This window comes from Ictalurus furcatus, chromosome 16 (genome assembly GCF_023375685.1).
Source record: "Ictalurus furcatus strain D&B chromosome 16, Billie_1.0, whole genome shotgun sequence".
NCBI classification, from domain to species: domain Eukaryota; kingdom Metazoa; phylum Chordata; class Actinopteri; order Siluriformes; family Ictaluridae; genus Ictalurus; species Ictalurus furcatus.
This window is the reverse complement of record NC_071270.1, coordinates 7,582,368-7,602,630: the sequence shown is the minus strand read 5'-3', so window position 1 is coordinate 7,602,630 and position 20,263 is coordinate 7,582,368. Positions and strand designations below refer to the sequence as shown.

The window sequence follows — 20,263 nt, the reverse complement described above, 5'->3', positions numbered from 1 at the left end:
AGTAAGATAATAATGTGATTAAGGTGTTTACATGAGTCGCTTTTAAAATACTCCTGTCATGTTCCCGTTTTACATGTTTTAGAATATAATTAGATTAACAGCCCGTGTCATTACGTCACCGCGCCACGCCGTCTGACGTCCCTCCAGAATTTCACGTATCAACATACAGTTCGTCTTCGTTATGGTACCGTATACAGTTTTGGGTGTTTTTATTTATTTTTTTTTTACGAAAGCTTTAAGTGCAGTTAATTATTTGTCATGCTATACGTGCTAATAGACAACTGCTTGAAACGGTGGGTGTGTCCCAAATCACGTAGTTACCGTCTATATAGTAGCCAAGATACATGTATTTTTCCCCACTACAGGCCTATAGTAGGAAAGTATGCGATTTGGGACACAGCCGAACTCTCTTGTTCGCCGTAAAACGTAAAACTGCCGTGTGTGATTGTGTCCTGTCGCAAAATGCGGTGAAAACTCCCACACAACGTTCATAATCTGATTAAGGTGTTTACATGTCACTACTACACGTCCATAATGCGACTAAAACAGGAGTACTCCACCTGTCTTAATTAGATTATTGCTTACTTCGATTATGATCTTAATTAGATCAAGGTAAGTAAAAATTGCTGTTTACATGGTAGTTTCTTAATTAGAGTATGGTCTTAATCGGATTAAGAGTGGATTATTGTTGTCCATGTAAACGCAGCTATAGATGGGGCTCCGTTAGTTGTAATGCCTACCAGTCGGCTCCATGGTAAACGAGCACGCTCAAACGCATCACACAGCTCCTGGAAAATATCTTTGGATGCGGTGCGGCTGTGCATTAGACACAAACTTAGCAACTCTTCTGTCACTTCGAACTTCTCATTAATACCCCTTATGAAAATTGCGAGCAGAGCATTGTCAGTTTTATTTGTGTTTTCATCAAGTGCCACAGAGTATGCAATGAAAGCTTTAACTTTATCACGTAACTGATCATAAATGTCACTTGATAACTCGCTGATCCGCTCCACCACCGTAGCCGATAGCGCTATATTGTTGAACAAGCTCTTTTTTTCTGGACATAAAATATCATTTTATGATATATATTCATCATGCAGTCCTTCAGAAACAGGCCTTCAGTGAATGGTTTCCGGCTTTGGCGATTAACTCATATTTTGCTGAGATATAAATCCTCTCTATAGCTGCGTGGCTCGTGTTGCCCTCTCATCTCCCTCGTACTTCTTGTACTGCTCTCCGTGTTTAGTCCAATAATGACACTTGATATTATATTCCTTTAAAACTGCAACTTTTTCGTTGCATATCAAGCAGGTAGCATTTCTATTAAACTCCATAAAAAAATACTGGGTAGTCCATCTTTCTTGAAACAGTCTGTGTTCATCATCCACCTTACGTTTTGATTTTGGACAGCGACATCTTTGTTCTTCAGCACCTTGCGCGAATTTTGGTCAAATTTGACCTGTGCCATAACAAATAAAATGCATTTAAAAAAAAAAAAAACAGAATTGTGTTTTTATTTTAATTATTTCAAAAGGGTAGCTTGAATTGGCATGAAAACGCTATAAAATATCATTAGATTTGGCGGGCCAGATTATATTATTTTTTTTACATCCCGTCGCGGGCCGGACTGAGGGGGAAGGCGGGCCTGAAGTGGCCCACGGGCCGGGAGTTTGAGACCTGCTTTAAAGAAGTATTTGTTGCAGTGGCCAAATTACCAAATTCCTTACATTTCGCAAAAGTGCATACGTGCTTTAGCCAGTTCACAAAAAGTGTGTGAACGGCTTTTTACAAAGACGTAAATACTGGCTCTATTCTTCTTCTCAGTGATAAGCAAGTGTCAGAAATGAAAAGTTGTGCAGCACCACCTTGTGTACCTTGGGTACTCCTGCTTTTCAATCAGCACCATCTACTGTCATGGAGTGAATATACACTTTCATTCACTTTCAAAGCGATATATCAAGCGTAGAACAATATAAGTAGTGCTACCATACAAGATTTTTCGTTGAGTTCTAGAAAGTGCGCAGAGTAGAGGTGTAAGTGCCAGAGTAGTTTTTTTTTTTTTTCATTTTAAATTTTTTATTTAGGATAATGTGGGGTTGGTGTTTTAAGGGTTAGTTAGGTGTTCACGGAAGAGGTGGGTCTTTAGGTGTTTTTTGAAGATAATGACAGATTCTGCAGTCCGGTTTGAGGTTGGAAGTTCATTCCACCACTGAGGGACAGATAGTGTGAAGGTTCTGGAAAGGGACCTTGAGCCACGCTGAGTAGGCACTACTAAGCGTCGGTCGTTAATCAATCGCAGATTGCGTGAGTGAACGTAAGCCTTCAGGAGAGTGTTGAGGTTGGGGAGTGCTGTTCCAGACAAGGTCTTGTACGTGAGCATCAAGGCCTTGAATTTGATATGGGCAGCTACAGGAAGCCAGTGGAGGGAGATGAAGAGGGTTGTGACATAGGTCCTTTTGGGCTGGTTGAAGACGAGACGTGCTGCTGCATTCTGAATCATCTGGAGGGGTTTGAAAGAGCTGGCTGGGAGGCCCGAGAGTAGTGCGTTGCAATAGTCCAGTTTTGATATGATAAGAGACTGGACTAGTAGTTGTGTAGCCTGTTCGTTGAGATAGGGTCTGATTTTCTTGATGTTGTACAGAATGAACCTACAGGACCATGCAGTTGTTGAAATGTGGTCTGTAAATCTTAAGCAGTCATCAAAAATCACCCCAAGGTTCCTGGCTGTCCTGATTGGCTTGAGTGTGATTGAGCCGAGCTGTACAGTGAGTTGTGGTTGATTAAGGGGCAGGCTAGGATGACGAGAAGCTCAGATTTTTCCAAGTTGAGCTTAAGGTGCTGTTCCCTCATCCAGTCCAAGATGTCAGACAGGCAAGCAGAGATTTGTGCACAGACAGATGGGTCATCAGGCTGGAAAGACAAATAGAGCTGGGTGTCATCAGCATAGCAATGATATAAGAAGCCATGAGACTCAATCCCCTGCCCTAGAGATTTAGTATGAATTGAAAAGAGCAGTGGACCCAGAACTGACCCCTGAGTAACCCCAGTTGTGAGTTGCTGAGTTTCAGAAATACCTCCCCTCCACAATACCTTGAAGGATCTGTTTGAGACATACAATTCCACCCAGAGCCGTTCCAGTCATGCCTAGGCTGGAGAGAGTTGATGGGAGGATATGATGATTCACAGTGTTGAAAGCAGCAGAGAGGTCAAGTAGGATGAAGACAGATGATCTTGAGGTTGCTCTTGCTAGTTGTAAGGCTTCAGTGACGGAAAGCAGAGCAGTCTCCGTGGAGTGACTGCTTTTGAAACCTGATTGCTTGGTGTCCAGGAGGTTGTTCTGTGTGAGAAAAATGGAGAATTGATTAAAAACAGCTCTTTCAAGGTTTTGGAAAGAAAAGGGAGGAGGGAAACAAGTCTGTAGTTGTCAACTGCAGCAGGGTTAAGTGGCGTTTTTTTAAGCAGTGGGGTAACTCGGGCCTGCTTAAATGAGGTAGATTATGTACCAGTAGAGAGAGATGTGTTAAAGCTGTGTGTGAGTGCAGGTAATAGTGTGGGAGAGATGGACTGAAGAAGGTGAGAAGGTATAGGGTCAAGAGGACAGGTTCTTGGGTGGCTAGAGAGGAGAAGTTTTGAGACATCAGTCTCTGAGAGAGGAGAGAAGGAGGCCAGTTGAGAGCTACATGGAGGAGGAGCCAGTCTATGCATGTCTGGGGTTGAGAACTGGTTCCTGATTGATGTAACCTTGTTGGAAAATAAAGTGGCAAAGTCGTCTGAAGTGAGAGAGGTAGGGGAAGGGGGACTAGGGGGACAGAGAAGAGACTGTCTGAAGTGAGTCATCTGAAGTGAGAGAGGTAGGGGAATGGGGAGGAGGGGGACAGAGAAGAGATTGTTAAACAATAAGGACAATTTTTCACAGCCTTCTTTGCTCATATTTACCAAGGGTGCCAATATTATTGGAGGACACTGTACCTCCTGATGAGTAAAGTTTTCATCCAAAGTGGCAGTTCTGCATCCTAATAAGCCGTTGATCCGGACCACTAGGGGACAGCTCACATTAAGTCGGCAGCGGGAGAAACATGACCTGGAATGGTCTTTATTTACTGGGCACAGGACATGTTCCAGTAAAGCATCATTTGCCTCTGTGATTTAAGAACAATCCAAGAAAGGACCTTTTGAGAAAAAAGTTAACTACCAGACTACCAGACCAGTAACTACCAGCACAGATATACAATGAGTAATCAGATGTATATTATGAATGCAATATAAAGTTTTGTGCTGACCTGGTCATTTCTGTATGTATAGATGATGGCCCCTGAGGTTGGCGTCTTTGTCTGTTGACATGAGATGATGTGACAACCACAAAATGATTTAATATTTATATATCATAATGTATGTGTTGACATTCAAGCACACAGTGCATGAAAAAAATAATTGCTATACCTGTTATTCTGGCTGGTAGAAGGCCCATCAGCTTTTCCTTGTCTTTCAGAATTGCTTGTTAAACAAACAACATGGATGCAAGATGGCGAGTAGGTTAGCAAGATAACAACAATACACTTTCATTATCATGTATCCATCACGTCATCACAGTTGTCAAGTAAATCATGCAAATACAGGTCAATAGTGGGGACAAGTTCTGTTTAATATTAAGACAAAAATGAATAGTCCCGATATGGCGGTCGAGATATATATATTTTTAATTTATAATGTAAAAAGATAACAACAAACAAACAAACAAACAAAAAAACCCAATACTGCCATCAGAGTTGTATCCTGTCATTGATGACATAGCCAGTCAATAAATGTAAATGTAAGTGTAAAGAGTAACTGCTAAGACCTTGAATATAAACGTAAATGCTATTTTCATGTATTTGTCAGGCCCAGTATATATATGAAAAGCTGATTATCATAACCTGTACTTAGGCAGATCATACTGTGAATGTCTTGCTCTGTTACTTTGGTCTTTGTCAACACCTGCTTGTACCACCTGCTGGTGGAGACAGACTAGCAGCAGGTGGAGATCATGCAAGTAATATTCTACTGCTTTTCCTGCAGTTCCCGGATGTGCAATGTTGAATATCCAACCAAATCTGAACCATTGAATTTGTGGAAGCGAATTTTTAAAGCTAAAATAAATGGACAGAAATTTGCCTGTCGAATATTATAGGTGGTATTATAGGTGGTATTTAAACATTTTTCTTTGAATTAGTGCAATTCAACATGCTTTTTTGTTTCAGACATATGCCATTATTTTACTTCCACAGTAGCCTCCTTAGTTTTATGTTTAAATGGCCACACAAAAGGAGCATAAAACAAAAAATATTAACCTCAGTTGACCACCTTGTCAATACTTTTTTTTTGTACAGTAGGTATTGTTTCTGCAAGGTACACCTTGGTGTACCAGAGAACATTTTTTGTGTTTTTTATCTTGTGTTTAATTGTTTATGATGTGTCTGTGTATGTCTGTTGAATGACTGTCACACTGTCTTACAGAGTAAACTTCCAGAGTAAAATGTCTTACAGAGTAAAATTCCAGAAAAATGATATAAAAGAAGGATCTGATGCTGTCCAAATAAACTTACTCAGAGCAACCTATACAACAATGATTTTTTAAGACTGTAAACTGACTACAGACTCTGAAAGTTTGAGAGCATAGCAACATTTTTTTGTACAATGTTTCACAGTTTTTTAATTATTATGATATCTGTCTCTCTCTCTTTACACTTTCCTCTTTCCCTGTCTCATATGCAGGTCAGCTGGAGAGATGGAGAGATACAGTGTTCCATCCCTGAACTGCAGTCTCAGCCCTACTGCTTTGCAGAATTTCAATGTTTTTTTAATTATTATTTCATGACACGTTTGATTTTTTTTAATTAACTTGAATAATTAATTTGAATAAATCTAGCATAACCTACTGTGATCTGTGCTGTGTTGATCATTAGTATTTAGTATACACTTACCATAAATACACAACTGTAGATGCAGTGGCATTGCTATAATTATGGTTATTATACAGTGGTGCTTGAAAGTTCGTGAACCCTTTAGAATTTTCTATATTTCTAAATATGATCTAAAACAATGTCCTAAAAGAAGATAAAGAGAACCTAATTAAACAAATGAGACAAAATATTATACTTGGTTATTTATTAATTGAGGAAAATGATCCAATATTACATATCTGTGAGTGGCAAAAGTATTTGAACCTTTGCTTTCAGTATCTGGTGTGACACACTTGTGCAACAATAACTGCAGCTAAATGTTTCTGGTAAGTGTTGATCAGTCCTGCACATCGGCTTGGAGGAATTATTATTCAGAATTCATTGTTCCATCAATGATGGCAAGCCATCCTGGCCCAAATGCATCAAAATAGGCCCAAACCATGATACTACCACAACCATGTTTCACAGATGGGATAATGTTCTTATGCTGGATTACAGTGTTTTCCTTTCTCCAAAAATAACCCTTCTCATTTAAGCCAAAACTTTCTATTTTGGTCTCATACAGCCACAAAACATTTTTCCCATATTCTTCTGGCTTGTCTATGTGATCTTTGAACTGCAGACGGGCAGCAGTGTTTTTTTTTGTTTTTTTTTTGGAGAGCAGTGGCATTCTCCTTGCAACCCAGCCATGCACACCATTGTTGTTCAGTGTTCTCCTGATGGTGGATTCATGAACATTAACATTAGGTAATATGAGAGTGACCTTTAGTTGCTAATAAGTTACCATGGGTTCCTTTGTGACCTCATGGACTATAACACATCTTGGTCTTAGAGTGATGTTCCTGGGGAGGATAACAATGGTCTTGAATTTCCTCCATTTGTACACAGTCTGTCTGACTGTGGCTTGGTGGAGTCCAGACTCTTTATAGATGGTTTTGTAGCCTTTTCTAGTCTGATGAGCATCAAAAACTCTTTTTCTGAGGTCCTCGGAAATCTCCTTTGTTCATGCCATGATACACTTCCACAAACATGTTGTGAAGATCAGACTTTGATAGATCCCTGTTCACCTTCAAATTAACTGCTAATTCTAGAGGTTCACATACTTTTGCCACTCACAGATATGTAATATTGGATCATTTTCCAAGTATAATATTTTTGTCTAATTTGTTTAATTGGTTTCTCTTTGTCTACTTTTACCATCCATCCATCCATCCTCTACCGCTTACTCCTTTTCAGGGTCACGGGGAACCTGGAGCCTATCCCAGGGAGCATCGGGCACAAGGCAGGGTACACCCTGGACAGGGTGCCAATCCATCACAGGGCACAATCACATACACACTCACACACCCATTCATACACTACAGACACTTTAGACACGCCAGTCAGCCTACCATGCATGTCTTTGGACTGGGGGAGGAAACCGGAGTACCCGGAGGAAACCCCTGCAGCACGGGGAGAACATGCAAACTCCGCACACACATGGCCATGAACCCCAGACCCTGGAGGTGTGAGGGGAACGTGCTAACCACTAAGCGACCGTGCGCTGTCTACTTTTAGGACTTGAAAAATCTGATGATGATTTAGGTCATATTTATGCAGATATATAGAAAAATATAAAGGGTTCACAAACTTTCAAGCACAACTGTATACTATGGTAAAATTTGTAGTGAGTACTATGGTATAGTAACCTTTGTAATTCATAATAACCCTAAATAACCCATAAAGTTACAATAGTAAAAGCATAATTACCATGATTAGACCATGTAGCCATGTAAAAACAAACAAACAAACACATAGTAAAACCATGATAATGAAACCATGGTTATCATAGTTACCATAGATTTTTTTTGGAAGAAAGAAAACTGTGATTATGGTTAACTATGGTAATGGTTAAGATAGTTATGGTTAACTATGGTTTCAAAACCATGGTTTAAACCATATGGTAAAACTATGTCTAACTTTCTAATCTTATCACTTAAGGGTGAATGTTGAAATTACACTCTCGCACCTCATCATTTAGAATGAAATTAAGCAAAATGTTTAGTTCATCTGTAGAAATTTAATGGAGAGAAAAAAAATGCTAATTTTTTATGGTTGTCTGAAGTGTGTAAACTACATGTTTGAAGTTTCAGTGTCAAAGTCAAACACTAAAATTGTTCTTAAGGTGACCAAGTATTCTTTTATCTTTATATCAGAGGTGTCTCGTAATGATTCATGCCCGGACCTGCCTGAGATTCAGAATGGCTGGAAGACAACATCACATACTGCACTGGTGCGAGGGACACGTATCACTTATCAGTGTGACCCAGGCTATGACCTAGTGGGCGGAGAGACCCTCATCTGTCAGCTGGACTTAAGCTGGAACACCCAGCCGCCCTTCTGTGAGAAAAGTGAGTCTAGCAGCAGTGAAAATAGGGTTTAGTACAGTATTCTAATTTTCATATTGAGTTAATTTTAGGAATAACATTCCACCATATTCATGTTCAGGGGACCAAAAATAACTGGACAGTCGGCTGCCTGATTATTTCCTGGCCAGCTGTGTGTCGTTTCATAGTTAGTTCATGCACAAGAGATCCAACAAAAGGTTTGTTCTATGTGGATCTGAATCTAAATATAGAATATGCATCTACAGTCTTTTATTTTCTCTCAACATAAAGAGTAAAGTAAATTAGTAAAGTGAATTATTGTTGCCTGTGATTTAATGCCCATACCACTAGAAGATAAATAAAAGTGAATTACTTGTGTTCTGGGTAGGTTAATTACTCAATCTGCACCCCACTGATTTTTTTTTTTTAATGAAAAACAAGGATGAAGGCAAAAAGCAATTGAAAAAATTAGGAACCACAAATGGTTGCATTGTGGCAGACCATAGCCAAGGAATATGTCCATTGTCTGTCTTTAAGTTTTTAAATTGTGTGATACTGTTTGTTATCTATGTTGTGCATAAGACAAATGGTTATTTGGAATTGCTTTTGTATAATGAGATGTGTGATGTGAATAATAAGAATGTATGATGTGTATGAGTAATATTGTAAATATGGTTTTTCATCTTCAATTCTCAAGTAAATTAATACATTCTTGATGCATCCCTGTATGTTGCTTGTTGATAATGACATGCAGTTTTTTAAAAATATATAATATTAAGGATGCTTGCCGATTGGAGATAAAAGTAGCACTCAAGCAAGCCTGTGAAATCTGCTGAGCAAGTTCACATCTGTCCTGTCTGTCCTCTTTCTGCTAGTTATGTACTGTACAGACCCAGGTCATGTTGAGCACTCTGTACGGATGCTCTCAGATCCCAAACTGCTGGTGGGAACTACCATTCAGTACAGTTGCAATCTAGGCTACATACTGCAGGGTGGTGCCATTTTAACTTGCTATGGCCGTGAACCCGGAACTCCAGTATGGACATCTCACTTGCCACATTGTATCTGTGAGTTTCAATAACTCAGTTATAAAAATTCAGTTAGGATTTACATCTTTCTTTCAGATGTTCTGTCTTGATCATGTTCTTTCTCTTTATCCAGTGGAAGAGTCAGTGTCCTGCGAGAATCCTGGCCTTCCTGACAATGGCTATCAGATTCTGTCTAAGCAGCTGTATCTGCCTGGGGAGTCCCTGAACTTCATGTGCTATCAGGGTTATGATCTCATTGGTGAGATAACAATCAAGTGCATACTGGGAAATCCCTCTTTTTGGAGTGGACCATTACCCACGTGTAAAGGTAAAGCTTGTCATATATAATAAATATATGTAACTGTATATAAATATATGTAAATGTTTGGTTGATACTTTTTTCTCTTTTGCAAATGTAGCTAATCATGAATGCTCTGGCAACCATGCTTTAGAAGGTAGGTTTTATTATTGTGTTCTTCCAACCTATAGTCAATTAGTGATCCACCAAATATTAATTTTAGTCCAATTTTTAACTTTACATTAACCAAGAGAACAAGTGTTTTAAATGGTCACTACTAAGATCCAAGTGCATTATTTTGTCATTGTTGTGTAACATTGTCATATTTCTCTATTTGGCCTAAAGAGTTGCACTGTATTCTGTATTTTTTGTCTTTTACTACTACGATTTTACTACTGTTTATGTGTTTAACTCCTCTAGTGGCAGAAGCTACAGCAGACTCATCACTGGATGGGGGAAGAATGGCTCTGGCCATATTCATATTAGTACTGTTACTGTCGGTCATTCTTGGAGGCACCTTTATCTATGTCAGAAGGTTAGGCTACTTCTTTAAAAGCTTGACTAGAATACAGTATATTTGCTTATTTCCTTATCATAAATTACAGAGCTAACTGGTGTAATTTGTTGGTACTCACTGAAACCACCACTCTATCTCCCCTTCCTCCCTAGCTTCCTGCACCCTATCATCCTTTCCAGACCCTGACTTGTTTCCTCTCTAACAGTGAAATTCACCACATACACTTTCCTCCCCTCACTTTATACATCCATGGACCTCCTCTGCCCTCTATTTTATATACCCAGGAAGATGTCTCACCCTGTTCCTTGGCTATCGGATGTGCTGTGCAGCAAACAGAGAAAATTATGAACTGCAGACAGAAAGTGGAAGAAATCACAGCTCGACATGGATCTCTTACCATGCGCTCCTGTCCAAATGTTTATCTGATGTGACTTTGCTAAGATTGTCTTCTACAAGGAAAAGTTGGAAAAGTCGTCCTTGTGCAGATCCAGCATCCTTTCTTCACTTCTTAACCCACCAGCTCCTCTGACTCTTGTCTTCTCTGACCACTGAAAACTTTGCCACCTTTTATGATGGGAAAACATTACTATCATTAATGGCTCCATAACATCTGTTCATGTAGCAACTGCTACATGAGCAAGGATATTCCCATCCTGAAGAAACCCTCTCTGGATCCGTCAGACATCAGCAACTATCAACCGGTATCACTTCTGCCTTTTCTTTGTAAAATCCTCAAAAGTCAGTACATTCAGTTGTTTCTCTATCTCACTCTGAACAACCTCCAAGATCTTAACCAGTCTGACTTAAAATTGGCACATTCCACAGAAACTACCGTTGTGGCCATCTTTGAAATGCTCCATGCCATTAGATCAGCCAAACTGTTGTTAGTCCTCATCTTCCTCAACCTTACAGCAGTGTTTGACATAGTAAAACACAATTTATCCTCATGAATCTTTTTTTGAATGAGAGTTTTAGGCTACAGCATGGCAATGGTTTGCTTCCTACCTGGAGGGTTGGTCATATGCAGACTTTCCACTGGTGTCCCACAAGGCTCACTACTTGGTCCTCTTCTGTTCTCCCTCTATACTTGATCTCTTGGTGAGGTCATATCCTCACATGGGTTTTCATTCTACTGCTATGGGGATGTCATGCAACTTATCCTCTCCTTTTCTCCCTCAGTCACTCATGTTTCTGCTCAGCATGTCTGGCAAACATCTCATCATGGATGGCAGCTCATCAGCTGAAACTTAATCCCAGCAAAACTGTCCTGCTATTCATCCCAGGTGATTCATCCCCATGTCAGGATCTTGTGATCTTCCTGGACAACTCTCAGATCTCACCTTCTGTCCCTGCATGCAACTTTGGGGTAACTGTACTTTTCCTCTCTCATCTGACAGTCACATGCCGATTTCTCATTTTCAACCCCAGAAGGATTTGCCAATTTCTATCCACACAGACCACTCAGGTGCTTGTTCAGTCCCTTGTCATTTGAGACTGGACTACTGCAACTCAATCCTGGCAGGTTTGTCTCTACGTGCCATTCCACCTCTGCAACTGATCCAGAATGCTGCTGCACAATTGTTTTCAACCTTCCCATGTTCTCTCACATCACCCCATTGCTATGATCCCACTACTGGCTTCCTGTACTGGCCTACATCTGATTTAAAACACTAATGCTTGCCTACAAAGCCAGAAATGGACCAGCACCCAAATACCTTAAAGCACTTATCAAACCCTGCACTGCACCTCACTCCCTCCAATTATCTAGCACAGCTCTACTGGTCTCTCACCATCTCTCAGGGTAAAAGGAAGGCATGCATCAAGGCTCGTCTTTGTTCTGGTAACTAGGTGGTGGAATGAACTTCCCCTAGATGTCTGAACTGCCAAATCACTGGCAGTCTTTAAATGATGACTGAAGACCTACCACTTCATTGAGCACATAAATTACACTTTATTTAAAATCTTGTGCTCTGTGTGTTTTTCTTACTATATTAACTTCCCAACAGAGTTTTTTAGACTGATCGTACTCTTAGTCTGTGTCCTAGTGAACCAGAATCAGGATGTACTCATTGATAGAGACTTCAAAGCACTTCTGCAAGTCACTCTGGATATTGCCCAAATGCCATAAATGTAAATGTAAATGCTTTGGCATATGAGAAATAAGACCAGATGATTATTTGAAAAGTTGCTGGCATGCACAGTTATGAAACCAAATGTTTGGCTTTCTGTTTGAATGTATATTGTATATAACATTCCACTCTTGTTATCCAGGTGTCATTCAAACCTGCGTTTGCCTCTCATGTACCCTCATCCATACAGACAGATCACTGTGGAGACTGAGTTTGACAATCCTTTATATGAGACTGGAGGCGTAAGTATAACACAAAACATTCTTGAAAGAGTACACCTAAAAGACTAGTTTTAGGCAAACACTGTTTGCCATTGTTTGAAAGTGGGCTAAAAATAAAAAGTTAAAAACTGTTAGCATAATCTTGTTTGCATGAATATAAGCTATTATCATATTTTGCAGGAGACAAGAGAATATGAAGTGTCAATATGAACAGACCTTTTGTTCTGTATGAATTCTCAAATGCAGAGGAAATGATGTAAATAGCTCCTGACAATTCCACTGCTACCCTACGTCCTCAACCTCTCAAATCTCCAAGATGCAATGCAGCCATATCAGGTTAGAGAGAGAGAGAGAGAGAGAGAGAGAGAGAGAGAGAGAAATTGGGGGGGGGGAATGGTGGTGGGGGGGTGGTGTCTGTGTAAATGAATTGGAGAGAAGGTGACTAATTAAAAAAATTACTGATTTTACTATCCAATTTTAACATTATGCACTTATGGCAGGAGTTATCTTATTTAAAAAGTGTGTTTGTGTGTGTGTGTGTGTGTGTGTATGTGTGTGTGTGTGTGTCAGTCTGTCTGTGCCGTGACTTCCTGTCTGTCATTTTAAGGCTTTGTACCTAAACAAGTTTGTAGTGCAGGTTTGAAAGTAGTATTTTTGCCATGCAAGTGATGTCATACTACAATGCAACACAGATAATGTATTTATTTTCATGTACATATGTGAGTGTGTGTGTATATATGATTAATGTACATTTGAACAGAATAGTGATGAAACCATACTGTAGAAACTTGTATAACTTTCATAATAAACTTGTGTTCTTATTTATGAATGATTTGCTACAATTGTTCATTTTTTAGGCAGTAGTCAGTCTCTTCCTGTTTCCTGATACTTGAAAATTGACAGCATGTTGTAACACGAAATGAAAAGTGCCTCTTGTCTAACCCGCCTATTTCCTGAAGTTGTTTGTATTTTATCTGAGCTGGTATTTTTCACGTTGCCTTCTGTGCTTTTTACAACTTTTATCCAAAAAAAAAATGGTTGAACGGATGTATTACTTTTTAAAGAATGGATTACTGTGAAGATGAGGAATGTAGTTACAGTTGTTGGTACACAATATCAGATTTCTCACTGTAAGTAAGTTGCTAAAATTTCTTTGCCTCTTCAAGGAATATTGTAAATAAACAGGTTCTGTGACTAGTGGTGTCACAACATAAAATATTATAAGAACCAGTCCTGCTAATGTCCAATAGCATTTATGTATTTTATCTCTTTTTGGTTAAAATAAAAAAAAACTAAATAAATCAAGCCTGCTTGTCACGCGAGGAACCTGTTTCAGGAAGTCCTTTAGCTGACATGTTAGAAGTAGAAAAGCGTGCTCACATCCTCCGTATTAGAGATTTCAGACCAGGATTTTTCACAAACTCTTTAATGAACTAAGTTATTAATTAACTTTAAGCATCATTCAGGTGAAGGTACACGTGTGGTCTAAGGCTTGCAAATGAGCAGTGCTTGCATTTGGTATTTTTTACTGTGACTTTCAGGGTACAGCATTTTTAGTAATACAATTAGCATTACTGTTTACAGAAAAGCAGTAACAAAGCAATTTGCTAACAAATTTGATGTTACTTGTTCTGGGCCACTGTGCCTGCAAATATTTTTAAAAGACTTCTAAAAAGTGTGAATTCTGGAAGATTATCTGATTGTACTGTAACTAATTGTAATTTGTATGAGGAAGCTGGGAAATTTCCTAATTGCTGTCTGTTGGCATTTCTGAATATAGTGGCCATCTAATTGAGTGATGCGTCTGTCTGTTCGACGGGGATTCATACTGCTATTGTGTCTGTTTGGAGTGTATGCTGCTGTGAAAGCACTGTACCATATGCTTATGTGCCAGAGTGGATATCCTCATAGCGTAGGAGTGTCAATACTAGTTAAGGGCAGCAATCAGACCCTATACCACTACAACCAGGACTCACCAATGGTATTTGTTGGTGGGGTACCTCGCTCAGGCACCACGCTGATGCGTGCCATGCTTGATGCCCATCCTAATATCCGCTGTGGTGAGGAGACCCGAGTGATCCCCCGGCTTCTGGCTCTGCGCCATGGCTGGAGGAGGTCAGCAGAAGACCGCTGGGCACTGGATGAAGAGGAGATCAGCCAGGACATGCTGGACTCAGCCACAGCTGCATTCTTGCTCGAGGTTATTGCTCGTCATGGTGAGCCTGCACCACTGCTCTGCAATAAGGACCCGTTTACGCTGAAGAGCTCCATCTACCTCTCTAAATTATTTCCCAAGTAAGAGGTTTGGAAAAGGCTATGATGTATCTCAAACAGCCTTAAAAATATATGGCATAGAGAAACCTGCTTTTTTTTTGCATTGTTACTTTGCATTCAATTTAATCTGAGCCATTTCCAGTTGATTTTAATACCTTCCACTTGTCACTATCTACCATATTTACTCTTACTAGTTTTCTTATACTATGCTTTCAGCTCAAAGTTTCTTCTTATGGTACGTGATGGTCGGGCCTCTGTGCACTCTATGATCTCGAGACAAGTCACAATTGCTGGTTTTGACCTTTCCAGCTACAGGGACTGCCTTAGCAAGTGGAGCCAAGCAATAGAGGTCATGTTATTTCAGTGCACAGTGGTAGGTTCTACACGCTGTCTGACCATTCGCTATGAAAATTTGGTCCTGCAGCCACGCACCACTATGGTGAGAGTGCTGGAGTTCCTGAAAGTACCATGGCATGAGGGGGTACTTCACCATGAGGAAGCTATTGGGCAGCCTGGAGGAGTTTCTTTATCTCGGTCAGTCTCTATTTTTTGAAAGGAATATTTGTAGAATACATAACTGAATAATAGGCCCAATTTTGATTTTGAATTACTTGATGGCATTACACATAGTACACAAGTGCAACTCTCTTTTACTTTGTCACCGTTTCATTTCTGTGAATTTCAGAATCGAGCGGTCCACTGACCAGGTCATCAAACCAGTTAACCTAGAGGCACTCACTCGCTGGGTAGGCCACATTCCAGCTGATGTTCTCAAAGATATGGAGAATATTGCTCCAATGCTTAACAAGCTGGGCTATGACCCTACTGCCAATCCCCCACAATATGGCCAACCAGATCCTGAAGTGATTCATAATACAGAAAGGGTATGTAAAATATGTGAATTCAATTAAGTGCTTCTACCATAGCACCTTAACTTAAGTGCTTCTACCTCAACTTTCTTTTTTAAAGTACCTATACAACACTTTGGTGATTACATTTAAGTTGTAAAATGCACAATTCTCTTGGCTGATTTTACAGGTGCTCAAAGGAGATTTTAAGCCTCCAGCAAGTTTGAAAAGACCATCACAAGTATGACATAGAAGTTTCTGTATATATCTGGTCCTTTTGTATATTTTTAATTAAGTGTATGTTAAAACATGTTCCAGCATGAAAATGCCCCGTGTACAAATTTTACACAATTGTATTGTCATTCTTGACAAATATAGAATTTTTTTTTATTAAAGTTGCAACAAAGGGATAAAAGCCCTGTTTCCTGTATGTTTGTGTTTTAAAACATTAAACATTCTTTCCATTTTAAACCAGTGGCTTTAATCACAAATCAAAAACTGTACAATAATAAACAATAATAATGAACTTGATGAGTAAAAAGGAGCCCTATAGGCTACACACACACACACACACACACACACAACCCCACTTCCAAATAAAAGCTGAGGATGGGACGCACAGTATACGCAATATACACAGTACTCTGCAAAGGTTTTAGGCACATTCAAAGAAATGCTGTAGAACAACGATGCCTTCAAGATAATGGAATTAAATGTTTCTACATTAAAACAAATACAGTATAGAGCAGTAAACAGTAGTAAATGAAACAAAGTCAACATTTGGTGTGACGAAAAAACAAAAATAAAAAATAGTAGTCTCCAGTAAAATTTGTGCAGTTTTATAAGGAAATGAGCTGTAAATTTTATTGAGCATCTTGCAGAACCAGCCACGGTTCTTCTGGAGACTTTGATGGTTGCACATGCTTCTTATTTTTTTCAGCAAAACCAAGCAGCCTTCATTGTGTTTTTTTGTCTGAAAATTGGTCTCTTACATAATATGCTGCTTTCTTTAATGACATACAATCATCTTTCTATAACAATTAATTTTGTGCTAGAGAACTAATGTTTCAGAATCTGAAATATTTTTTGTCATAAAATAACAAATCTATAACATAGTTTGTACAAAAAAGAATAGGGTGCCTAAAACTTTTGCACAATACTTATACAGTATCTCACAAAACTGAGTACACCCCTCACATTTTTGTAAATATTTGATTTTATATATATATATATATATATATATATATATATATATATATATATATATATATATATACACAAAAGTAAGTACACCCCTAAGTGAAAATGTCCAAGTTGGGCCCAAAGTGTCAATATTTTGTGTGGCCACCATTATTTTCCAGCACTGCCTTAACCCTCTTGGGCATGGAGTTCACCAGAGCTTCACAGGTTGCCACTGGAGTCCTCTTCCACTCCTCAGTGACGACATCACAGAGCTGGTGGATGTTAGAGACCTTGTGCTCCTCCACCTTCCGTTTGAGGATGCCCCGCAGATGCTCAATAAGGTTTAGGTCTAGAGACATGCTTGGCCAGTCAATCACCTTCACCCCCAGCTTCTTTAGCAAGGCAGTGGTCGTCTTGGAGGTGTGTTTTGGGTCGTTATCATGCTGGAATACTGCATACTGATCATGCTCTGCTTCAGTATGTCACAGTACATGTTGGCATTCATGGTTCCCTCAATGAACTGTAGCTCTCCAGTGCCGGCAGCACTCATGCAGCCCCAGACCATGACACTCCCACCACCATGCTTGACCGTAGGCAAGACACACTTGTCTTTGTACTCCTCACCTGGTTGATGCCACACACGCTTGACACCATCTGAACCAAATAAGTTTATCTTGGTCTCATCAGACCACAGGACATGGTTCCAGTAATCCATGTCCTTAGTCTGCTTGTCTTCAGCAAACTGTTTCTTGTGCATCATCTTTAGAAGAACCTTCCTTCTGGGACGACAGCCATGCAGACCAATTTGATGCAGTGTGCGGCATATGGTCTGAGCACTGATAGACTGACCCCCACCCCTTCAACCTCTGCAGCAAAGCTGGCAGCGCTCATACGTCTGTTTCCCAAAGACAACCTCTGTATATGACGCTGAGCATGTGCACTCAACTTCTTTGGTCGACCATGGCGAAGCCTGCTCTGAGTAGAACCTGTCCTGTTAAACCGCTGTATGGTCTTGGCCACCATGATGCAGCTCAGTGTCAGGGTCTTGGCAATCTTCTTATTTCCTAGGCCATCTTTATGTAGAGCAACAATTCTTTTTTTTCAGATCCTCAGAGAGTTGTTTGCCATGAGGTGTCATGTTGAACTTCCAGTGACCAGTATGAGGGAGTGTGAGAGCGATGACACCAAATTTAACACACCTGACCCCATTCACACCTGAGACCTTGTAACACTAACAAGTCACATGACACCAGTGAGGGAAAATGACTAATTGGGCCCAATTTGGACATTTTCACTTAGGGGTGTACTCACTTTTGTTACCAGCGGTTTAGACATTAATGGCTGTGTTGAGTTATTTTGAGGGGACAGCAAATTTACACTGTTACACAAGCTGTACACTCACTACTTTACCTTGTAGCAAAGTGTAATTTCTTCAGTGTTGTCACATGAAAAGATATAATCAAATATTTGTTATAGTTTGTTATAAAGCGGTTTAGACATTAATGGCTGTGTGTTGAGTTATTTTGAGGGGACAGCAAATTTACACTGTTACACAAGCTGTACACTCACTACTTTACCTTGTAGCAAAGTGTAATTTCTTCAGTGTTGTCACATGAAAAGATATAATCAAATATTTGTTATAGTTTGTTATAAAGCGGTTTAGACATTAATGGCTGTGTGTTGAGTTATTTTGAGGGGACAGCAAATTTACACTGTTACACAAGCTGTTCACTCACTACTTTACCTTGTAGCAAAGTGTAATTTCTTCAGTGTTGTCACATGAAAAGATATTAAAAAAAATATTTGTTATATATATTTGTTATACAGTAGTGTACTCACTACTGTATGTATATATATATATATATATATATATATATATATATATATATATATATATATATATATCTGACAGGTGAGGTTAATAAAATTGATTACCTGTCAAGGGGTGGGAAATATTATGCAGCAAGTGAACAATCAGTTGTTGAAGTTGATGCAGGAAAAATGGGCAAGCATGTGATGGTTAGATGACTGGGTCAGAGCATCTGGGTCTTGTGGGGTGTTCCCAGTAGTCAGTGCTAGTGCCTACCAAAATGGTCCAAGGAAGGACAACTGGTGAACCAGTGACACAGTCATGGGCACCAAAGGCTCATTGATGCATGTGGGGAGTGAAGTCTAGCCCATCTGGTCCAATTCCACAGAAGAGCTATTGTAGCACAAATTGTTGAAAAAGGTAATAGCCTAGCCAGAGCCCAGATCTGAATTCAACTAAAAATTTATGGAGTGATCTGAACCAGGCTGTTTCAACCGTACTGCTTCAACAAAGTATTCATTTTGTGGTGTGCACACTTATGCTACCAGGTTACATATATATATATATATATATATATATATATATGTATGAAAGCCCCATTTATGTTTTTTGTAATATATGTTACATTGCAAATATTACATATAAATACAAATAAATAAATTGTAAACATTTTCATAGTTTAAGAATAGTTCTCTTTTTTGTTCTGTAGCACAATATTGATGATTCAAATATTGTTTATCATATAATGTTGATGTTTATTGAGATGTGTTGTTCTTTAATAAACCAAATCACCACACCAAACTATATTTGTAATAGGGAAAATATAGTTTTCATAGTCTTTTGTGAAGCTTGTTTACATGACCCTACATGTTCTCATCAGTCTGCCTTTGGCAGCCTTGTGGGTGTTTTTCACACACGTCAGTCATGCCTGCACACATTGTGTAGGATACATACTGCCATAATTGACATAAATGACAACAATTTAAAGCGATGCGTTTTGCAGGTCTGTTGCTCTCATCCACCTACACTTAACACTTCTAAAGGTCTGCTCCACTCTTACTTGGCCACAGTTTATCTGTGAATTATGGCCATGTTCTTCTGCTGTCAAGGTGCCTTAATAATGATAATGAGTCTTTATTGGTCACAGCACAGTGAAGTTCTTTTCTTTGCATACCCCAGCATGCCAGGAATTTGGGGTCAGAGCACAGGGTCAGCCATGATACAACACCCCTGCAGCAGAGAGGGTTAAGGGCCTTGCTCAAGGGCCCAACAGTGGCAGCTTGGCAGTGCTGGACCCTCAACCTTCCGATCAGTAACCCAAAGCCTTAACCGCAAAGCCACCACTGCCCCTATGGTAATCATAAACAGTGTTGGGTAAGTTACTCCAAAAAAATTCATTAATTACTAATTACTAGTTTAGTTTAGTTTACTGATTTATAAAGAACAATTAAAAGTTTACACCCTCAATTAAAACATACAGAATAGAAATAAGTCTTCAAAGAGGATTTAAACACAGAAATTAAATGATCAGTGGTGTCTCTCAATAATGTGACCAAGAGGTTAGTTACTTTTTTTAAAACTGTACTCGGATTACTTTAGTAATTACTCTGTCTAAAAATTAATCACAAACAAATTATTTAATAATTACTTC

General features: G+C 39.3%; 1 protein-coding gene across 4 annotated transcripts; it reads left to right on the top strand.

The window, feature by feature from the left end:
- The first annotated feature begins 12,907 nt into the window (after positions 1-12,907).
- tpst2 (tyrosylprotein sulfotransferase 2) lies at positions 12,908-16,105 on the top strand. 4 transcript variants are annotated; one of them, XM_053646130.1, is made up of 5 exons: positions 12,908-13,628; positions 14,508-14,793; positions 14,989-15,306; positions 15,458-15,656; positions 15,811-16,105. In XM_053646130.1, exons 1-5 carry the CDS (start codon positions 13,580-13,582, stop codon positions 15,865-15,867), a joined length of 909 nt encoding a protein of 302 aa, XP_053502105.1. In that variant the 5' UTR covers positions 12,908-13,579; the 3' UTR covers positions 15,868-16,105. The 4 variants fall into 4 exon arrangements, with proteins under 4 accessions (XP_053502105.1, XP_053502102.1, XP_053502104.1 ...); XM_053646127.1 differs by having other exon boundaries at positions 14,279-14,793; XM_053646129.1 differs by having other exon boundaries at positions 12,908-13,632; positions 14,279-14,793.
- Positions 16,106-20,263: the final 4,158 nt, after the last annotated feature.

Bases quoted from the DNA above. Each gene is read 5' to 3' on its own strand.
- tpst2 (XM_053646127.1), top strand. From the start codon at position 14,297: ATGCGTCTGTCTGTTCGACGGGGATTCATACTGCTATTGTGTCTGTTT. The intron at 14,794-14,988 runs GTAAGAGGTTTG...CTATGCTTTCAG, and splicing joins CTCTCTAAATTATTTCCCAA to CTCAAAGTTTCTTCTTATGG. The intron at 15,657-15,810 runs GTATGTAAAATA...CTGATTTTACAG, and splicing joins TGATTCATAATACAGAAAGG to GTGCTCAAAGGAGATTTTAA.